Here is an 8,965-nt window from a genome sequence, read left to right on the forward strand (position 1 = left end):
TCTTTAAAGAGCCCTGGTTCCTTTTAGCGGGGAATGAATGGTATCTATCTATCTATCTATCTATCTATCTATTTATCTATCTATCTATCTATCTATCTATCTTGAGACAGAGTCTCACTTTGTTGCCCAGGCTAGAGTGATTGCCGTGGCATCAGCCTAGCTCACAGCAACCTCAATCTCCTGGGCTCAAGTGATCCTACTGCCTCAGCCTCCCAAGTAGCTGGGACTACAGGCACATACCACCATGCCCAGCTAATTTTTTGTATATATATATTTTTAGTTGGTCAATTAATTTATTTCTATTTTTAGTAGAGACGGGGTCTTGCTCAGGCTGGTTTTGAACTCCTGACCTCCAGCAATCCACCCAGAGTGCTAAGATTACAGGCATGAGCCACCACGCCCGGCCATGAATGGTATTTAGAAAACAAGATCTGAGGCCGGGCGCTGTGGCTCACGCCTGTAATCCTAGCTCTTGGGAGGCCGAGGCGGGCGGATTGCTCAAGGTCAGGAGTTCGAAACCAGCCTGAGCAAGAGGGAGACCCCGTCTCTACTATAAATAGAAAGAAATTAATTGGCCAACTGATATATATATAAAAAATTAGCCGGGCATGGTGGCGCATGCCTGTAGTCCCAGCTACCCGGGAGGCTGAGGCAGAAGGATCACTCGAGCCCAGGAGTTTGAGGTTGCTGTGAGCTAGGCTGACGCCACGGCACTCACTCTAGCCTGGGCAACAAAGCGAGACTCTGTCTCAAAAAAAAAAAAAAAAAAAAGAAAACAAGATCTGAGTGCTGGATGTGTTCATTGCTACTGAGGTGTCATTGCTTCTAGACCCTTTCAATGGACAAAGCTAGGAAATATATATTAATATATGTGTGAGTGTGTATGTATATTTTTTAACACATTGCCACACTAGAAAAAAAATTCTCTCCCTGGGGCCACGGTGTTTTATTAAAACAAAATGATCGTTTCTAATTTGTTATTTTTTATTGTTTTCTGTGAGTTATATGCAACACAACCCACATTTTTAGAATTAAATTGTCAAAGAAATTGTAATAAGAACATCAACAAGGCTGGGCACGGTGGCTCACGTCTGTAATCCTAGCACTTTGGGAGGCCGAGGCGGGTGGATCGTTTGAGCTCAGGAGTTCGAGACCAACCTGAGCAAGAGCGAGACCCCGTCTCTACTATAACTAGAAATAAATTAATTGGCCAACTAACATATATAGAAAAAATTAGCCGGGCATGGTGGCACATGCCTGTAGTCCCAGCCACTCGGGAGGCTGAGGCAGTAGGATTGCTTGAGCCCAGGAGTTTGAGGTTGCTGTGAGCTAGGCTGACACCACGACACTCACTCTAGCCTGGGCAACAAAGTGAGACTCTGTCTCAAAAAAAAAAAAAAAAAAAAAAAAAAAAAAAAAAACATCAACAAGAATTTCATGAATCAACTGCAGGGTCTTGCTTCACAAGGCCCTGGGACTAAAACTAGCCTGAGTTAAATACAACTCACATGGCAGTCAATGTGTTAAAGAACTCAGGAGCTGATACTGAAGGCTCCAATTACAGTACAATGTCACTATTCTTTCTCACCTTCTCTCATTCCACACTGAGAATTCTGATATATTTACTCATTTGTTTAACCAGATAGAGTCTACCTTAAAGTATACCCAAAATAGCTTCACACTCACCTCATCACTATTATTAACAACATACATACTAAGAGTAAAGCTAATTATTATTATTATTTTGAAATGAGGTCTCACTATATCACCACTGTATCACCCAAGCTGGTCTTGAATTCCTGAGCTCAAGCAGTCCTCCCATCTCCACCTCTCTTGTAGCTGGGACTACAGGTGTGAGCCCCTGCACCTGCTGAGCCAATTTTTTTTTTTATCCTTAGAATATATGCCACAAAGGAAGTACAGTAAGACAGCTAAATTTAAAAAGGCACTGAATTATTTTCTCTGTGTGGTTTTGTTATAAATTGGATATGTAGTTAGGCCTATTTAGGTTTTTTGTTTGCTTTGAGATAGGGTCTCACTTCTGTTGCCTGGGCTATCATCATAGCTCACTGCAACCTTGAACTCCTGGGCTCAAGCGATCCTCTTGCCTCAGCCTCCTGAGTAGCTGGGACTACAGATGTGTGTCACATCTACTTGGCTGATTTTTTTTTTTTCATTTTTTAAGAGATGGGTCTTTCTATGTTGCCCAGGCTGGTCTCCAACTCCTAGGGTCAAACAATCCTCTCACCTTAGACTCCTGAGTAGCCTGAATAACAGATATGAGCCACCATGCCTGGCCTAGTTTTGTTTGTATTCAATTATAGCATTTGATTTTGCTACTCTTTCAAATTTAATTTTTAAACCATGTAAAATATTTACATGGTTCAAAAGTCTAAACTACATAAAAAGGCATATTCCAAGAAATCCCATACCCATTTCAACCCCCTATAGTTGCCCATTTTAATTAGTTTCTGGTTTACCCTTCCTGTTTTGTTTTGTTTTGTTTTTTTTAGTAAGCATATGTGTCTGTGAGAGTGTGTGTGTGTCCTTTTCCCTCTGCTTCTTTCACATACTATATCCTGGAAATAATTTCATTTCTCGTTAGAGAATTTCATTCTTTTTTATGGCTGCATGAGACTACTGTGTGGATATACTGTCGTTTATTTTTCCAGTCTCCTGCTGATGGACATATACATTGTGTCCAATAGTTTTGTATTACCAATTATGTTACAGTGAATAACCCCATGTATATATTGTTTCCTATTTGTGAAATAAATCTTACATGCAGGTTGCTGGGTCCCAGACAAATCACAGAGTTTTGTAATTCCTTAGTAATCTGTTTCATTCAATAAGCAACAAACTACCTGCATACACAGTACTGTCCTAAGTGCTGGAGATACAGCATTGAACAAAAGAAAAGATACCAGAGACAATATCAACAATAAAATGAACAAAACAAGAATATAATTTCAGACTAGTAGAAATACTATGCAGCAAATTGAAATGGGCAAATGTGATGAAGAGTGCCTAGGAGTACTGAGATACATTGGTGATCTCAAAGGCCTCTTAGAGGGGACATTGGAGTCCAGATCCTAATAACAAGAAGCTAGCCATGGGAAAGTTTGGGGACAGAATCTTACAAATAGAAGAGTAAGTGCAGGCGGGGCGTGGTGGCTCACGCTTGTAATCCTAGCACTTTGGGAGGCCGAGGCGGGCGGATTGCTCGAGGTTAGGAGTTCGAAACCACCCTGAGCAAGAGCGAGACCCCCGTCTCTACTATAAATAGAAAGAAATTAATTGGCCAACTAATATATATAGAAAAAATTAGCCGGGCATGGTGGCGCATGCCTGTAGTCCCAGCTACTCGGGAGGCTAAGGCAGCAGGATTGCTTGAGCCCAGGAGATTGAGGTTGCTGTGAGCTAGGCTGATGCCACGGCACTCACTCTAGCCTGGGCAACAAAGCCAGACTCTGTCTCAAAAAAAAAAAAAAAGGAAAGAAAGAAAAAAAAGAAGAGTAAGTGCAAAGGGCTGGGGGCAGGCCACCCTTGGTTGGGAACAGAGAGTAGGCCCCAGATAGAGAATGAGGGAGCAGGTAGGTGGGGAAAGAGGGTGAAGAAGGAGCTGTGAGCCAGGTCTCATTGAGTTTTATAACATATAGCAAGGAGTCTTGATTTGACTGCAAGTGCAAAGGGAAATAATCTTAGGGTTTTAAGCAGGGATGTGATCTGACGAGATTTATATTAGAAATTAAAAACTCATTCTTCTGTGTAGAGGGGCAAGTGTAGAGGAAAATCTACAGTTAAGAAGCTGTTGAAGGAGTTCACCACGGAGAGATAGTAGCTTCCATTAGGGACTAGCGGTGGAGAGAGAGAGAAGTGGGCTGATGTAGGTAGGGTCTATTTTGAGGAGAGATTTGACAGGATTTGTTGATATAGTTTAGCATTTAATCCTTTCTTATGATTACAAAGGAGGAAAACAGAAAACCAACACAACCACCCTCAGAAATTTCATGTCACTTTATAAACTTTTTTTTTTTTTTTTTTTTTTTTTTTATTTTTTTTTATTTTTTTTTTTTTTTTTTGAGACAGAGTCTCGCTTTGTTGCCCAGGCTAGAGTGAGTGCCATGGCGTCAGCCTAGCTCACAGCAACCTCAAACTCCTGGCTCAAGCAATCCTCCTGCCTCAGCCTCCCGAGTAGCTGGGACTACAGGCATTCACCACCATGCCCGGCTAATTTTTTGTATATATATTAGTTGGCCAATTAATTTCTTTCTATTTATAGTAGAGACGGGGTCTTGCTCTTGCTCAGGCTGGTTTAGAACTCCTGACCTTGAGCAATCCGCCCGCCTCGGCCTCCCAGAGAGCTAGGATTACAGGCGTGAGCCACCGCGCCCGGCCTACTTTATAAACTTTTGATTGTAAAAGGTCACTTTTGAAAAACTGGGTGTGGGAGGGTACACAAAAAGGAAATTAAAATCACCCACAATCCCACCACTCAGAGATCAAGAGTATTTACATATTGGTGTATTGCTCTAGGATTTCTCCGCCCGTGTATCGTTATTTACTAAAGTGGCATCTTCATGACTAGCATTGTAGTCTGCCTTTTCAGGTATCTTATTAGACCTGCCCTCAACGCCAGCACTTTCGCTCCGGTAGTGTCACTTCTCACCTCCATAGGTGCAGGCCCCCCCCCCCACACACACACAGCCCACTCTAAAATGCTAATCTGACCGGTTCACCGTCCCCTGTGTGAACTAAAATGCTCAACCCCTACCGGCTGACTGAATGGACCCCCTCGTGGCCAGAGGAATATTCAAGGGCAAAGTTGCCTGTCAGGAAGAGGGAGGTCAGACAGACCTTATCATGCCCCCCTCCCTTCTTGGAGACTTCCTTTGTAACCCATTAACAGGCCTAAGGGTATGCAAGACAAACCTGCAGGCCCTCAATTTGCAACAAAATGGTGGCTTATTTCTGGTAAACAGTTTGTTAAAACATTCCATGTCTTTAGACAAAGCTTCATGTTTTTAGCCAATTACAATCTAAAGAATCTTTAAACCCACCTATAACCTGTAAGCCCCCACTTCGAGATGGCCCTCCTTTTTGGGCCAAACCAATGTCTGCCTCCCACACATTGATTGATGGCTTTACCCATAACCCTTGTCTCTAAACTGTATAAAAACCAAACTGTAACCCAGCCACAGCGAGTCCACGTGCCCAAGGCCTCTTGGCAGTGGCTCCCGGTCATGGTCCTCAAATTTGGCTCAGAATAAATCTCTTTAAAATTATTTTGCAGACTTGGCTTTTTTCCGTTGACACCTGTAAGGCCCTTTTCGGTTGGGCAATGGTTATTCCTGGGGGGCGGGGGTGGACTACCCGACCCCGCCACCCTCCCTCCGCAAATCACCGCAGAGACGTCGTGTCACATCTTTTGGGGCTATTTGGGTCGGGGGAGAGACGGACGGGAAACCTACCGCTCACTCAAAGGCCTCACGTGAGCTCTCCAGGGTCCCTGGGGCAGGAACGGTTTGCGCAGGGGCGCTGGGGGTACATGGCGCTCTAAGGGGTGGAGCTTCGGGAGGGAGTGTTGGTTGGCTAAGTAGCCCTGGGGTCTGTGGAAACCTGTGGCAGGACTGGATGGGCAGGAGCCAGTCACGAGCCCGTTGGAATCACAAGGGGCCTGTTTGCGCAGGCGCTCTGGGTAACCGAAGTTGAGTCTCGCTCTAAAGGACTGAGCCTCGTGAGAAAACCTTAGTTTCCCCAGGATCTAAGGGCAGCAGGGCCGGCTTGGAGGGAATCGACCAGGCACTTGGAGGCCGTTTGTGCAGGCGCCCTGGAATCGCACCACGCTCAAAGGGGCAGAGTTTCTGGAGGGAACCTCGGCCTCTCTGCAGCTTACAGGGTCCCCGAGGACCTCCTCAGGGCCGGCTTGGCGGGAACTGACCACGCTCCAGGTGGCCTCGCCAGGTGCCTGCGCAGGCGCGTGTGGGTGGGGTCATGCGCGAGGGGCGGTGCTTCTGGAGGGAGGCGCAGTCTCTCAGCAGCCCACCGAGAGGGCGGAGTCGAAGGAGAGCGGCGTCAGACATGCGGGACACAGACGCAGACGCAGATGCAGACGCAGGCGGTGTGGCGGGAGGCATTGATGGCCACGGCTGCCCCGGTGGCGGGGGCACAGCGACAGCTGTGGCTGGTGAGGTTCCTCATGTCGCGCGGGCACTGCACGCCCCAAGTCCGAGCGGAGACGCTGTGCCTGTGGCCAGAAAGCCGGAAATCCAACCACACACATTGTATCCTAACGGAGGGCACAGCCAGGAAATGGCTGGGGGCTGCCTGTGGTGGGGGAGGGGCACGCTGAGGGAGAAAGAAAAGAGAGCCAGGGTGGGAGGAAGCAGGGGACTGGGGCATAGGGGTCCAGGGTGGTCGGGGAAGGGTAAGAAATAGAGAAGGGGACCAGGGACGACTGGGGACAAAGTACAGGCCAAGGGTGGCTGGGGCCGGATGAGGGGGGAAGGAATGAGAGCGGGGGAGGCAGGGGATGGCCTGGGACGTGTGGAAGCAGGACTCGGGGTGAGACTGGTTTGGGTGGCCTCAGAGAGGGATGGATGGACGACTTGAGCAAGGAGGCCTGAGACACAGGCAAAGTCGGTATCAGATGGTGCCTTTATCAAACCTCCACCAGTGCCCTCAGCGTGCCTTTCCCAACCCCTGTGGAGGCAGAAATCGCTCATGGGTCCCTGGCTCCAGATGCCGAACCCCACCGAAGGGCGGTTGGGAAGGATCTTACAGTGAGTGGCTGTATCCTGGCCGTGTAAGTTCTACAAGGGGCCGGAGTGAGGGGGAGACTGCAGGTGAGGGGGCCCGCCTCCACGGAGGGGCGCTTTGTTGGGGACTTGCAGACAACCCCGGGTTAGGTCTAAGGCTATGTTCCCAACTCCCTCGGCTGTGGACTGGTAGCAGTCTATGGTCTGTGAAAATGAAAATCTGTTGAGTCATGTCATTCAGCATTAACTACTATCAACATTTTGAAATATTTTCTCAGTTTTACGGTTGTATTTATGAAATAAATGTGTAACAGTAATATATAATGTATAATTTTTGCAAGTTTAGCGTTAAAGGGACTGGGCCACAGAGCTACACTGCTCTCTCCATTGCCTCCAACCTCCATCTGTGGAAAAATTGTCTTCCATGAAACCAGTCCTTGGTGCCAAAAAGGTTGGGGACCCCTGGTCAAAGGGGCAGGTGTGGTGCACTGGGCAGGTTTCTACCTGAGGCTCTCTGTAATAATGGGGCTCCAGAGGGTTTGGTGTAACTGACACCAGAGGGGCAGAGCAAGAAAGGCTACTTCCAACTTGATTTTCTTTTTTCCTCTCTCTTAGCCGCTGGAAAGCTGAAGACTCTCACCTACTCCGAATTTCCATTATCAACTTTCTTGACCAGCTTTCCCTGGTGGTGCAGACCATGCAGCGCTTTGGGCCCCCTGTTTCTCGCTAAGCCTAGTCTGGGAAAAGGAGGCGAGAGGTCTGACCTTGTGTCTCCTAGGAAGTGCATCGTTCTTAGGGCAATGATTCCCTGCTACTTTAGTATGGGGACCTAAGGTTTGCCTGTATCCGCTCTTGGGTGCTCAGGGTGCCCTTGTTTTGTTTGGTGCTTAAATGTTTGTTATGGCAGGAAATAAAACTGAGCTGCTATTCCAAGTCTTAGTTTATTTTCAGCTGCAGCACCTCCACATATTCTCACCATTGCCCCCCAGGTTGCAGGATTCAGATATGCAAGGTAGTACAAGGTAATTGAGGACACGTTAGGAAATGGAAGAAAATAAAAATCTGTTGGGTCATGTCATTCAGCATTAACTACTATCAACATTTTGAAATATTTCCTCAGTTTTACAGTTGTATTTATGAGATAAATGTGTAACAGTAATATGTAATGTATAATTTTTGCAAGTTTAGCATTAAAGTTTTTCCTGATTTTTAAAATAGAACATGAACTTTCCTCTTTTCTAAAAATTCTTCAGAAACATTGGGTGCATAAAAGATACATTATAACATGATACATTATAATGTGATAGAACATCTAAATTGTTTCCATTTTTTTCTGTTACAGATACTGATTCAGTAGAATTCTTTTTTTTTTTTTTTTTTTTTGAGACAGAGTCTCACTTTGTTGCCCAGGCTAGAGTGAGTGCCGTGGTGGCAGCCTTGCTCACAGCAACCTCTAACTCTTGGGCTCAAGTGATCCTCCTGCCTCAGCCTCCCAAGTAGGTGGGACTATAGGCACGCACCACCATGTCCAGCTAATTATTTTTTTTTTGGTATATATATTTTTAGTTGGCCAATTAATTTCTTTCTATTTTTGGTAGAGACAGGGGTCTGGCTCAGGCTGGTTTTGAACTCCTGAGCTTGAGCGATCCACCCGCCTTGGCCTTCCAGAGTGCTAGGATTACAGGCGTGAGCCACCGTGCCTGGCCTGATTTCGTGGAATTCTTGTATTTAAGTCTTTGTATGAATGATTATTTCCTTAACCACTTTGGTACCACACTCACCGGCTGCGAAACCTTGCCCACAGCCGGCACTCATAGTCTCCATGATAGTTTGTGCTGTGCATTGACTATGAATCCGTTTTGCTCTTGTGTGATGAGGAAAGCTTTAAAGCACTGAAAGCTTGTTTTACTTTACAGGCAGCTTTACTTGTAAATCAGAATAGGTAACATATACATATATGTTTTCATTACGTTATTTTGAAACGTTCACAAGTTTATTTTGATAAATGAAAAATTAGAAAAGTCATATCACAGCTGTCAGCTAAAGTCACCGTGCGTGTTCATCTGTGGCTATTGACTATAGTCGACGCTGGTACCAAAGTGGTTAAGAGAGATTCCAAGAGGTAGAATTACAGAGTTAAATATTTACTGTTTACTTATTTAAGGCTCTTGCTCTCCAAAAAGTGTGTCCTCCCAGCAGAATGCTGG

At 45.9% G+C, this 8,965-nt stretch overlaps 1 protein-coding gene across 4 annotated transcripts; it reads left to right on the forward strand.

The window, feature by feature from the left end:
* The first annotated feature begins 5,693 nt into the window (after positions 1–5,693).
* Positions 5,694–7,685, forward strand: LAGE3 (L antigen family member 3). 4 transcript variants are annotated; one of them, XM_075999709.1, is made up of 3 exons: positions 5,698–6,187; positions 6,677–6,782; positions 7,374–7,685. In XM_075999709.1, exons 1-3 carry the CDS (start codon positions 5,995–5,997, stop codon positions 7,486–7,488), a joined length of 414 nt encoding a protein of 137 aa, XP_075855824.1. In that variant the 5' UTR covers positions 5,698–5,994; the 3' UTR covers positions 7,489–7,685. The 4 variants fall into 4 exon arrangements, 2 of the variants coding, with proteins under 2 accessions (XP_075855824.1, XP_012613613.1); XM_012758159.3 differs by having other exon boundaries at positions 5,723–6,284; positions 6,677–6,805; XR_012916369.1 differs by lacking the exon at positions 5,698–6,187 and adding an exon at positions 6,263–6,284 and having other exon boundaries at positions 7,374–7,505.
* The last annotated feature ends 1,280 nt before the right edge of the window (positions 7,686–8,965 follow it).

The sequence above is a fragment of the Microcebus murinus genome, unplaced genomic scaffold (genome assembly GCF_040939455.1).
Source record: "Microcebus murinus isolate Inina unplaced genomic scaffold, M.murinus_Inina_mat1.0 scaf003_hap2_Mmur4.0, whole genome shotgun sequence".
In the NCBI taxonomy this organism is placed as follows: Eukaryota; Metazoa; Chordata; class Mammalia; order Primates; family Cheirogaleidae; genus Microcebus; species Microcebus murinus.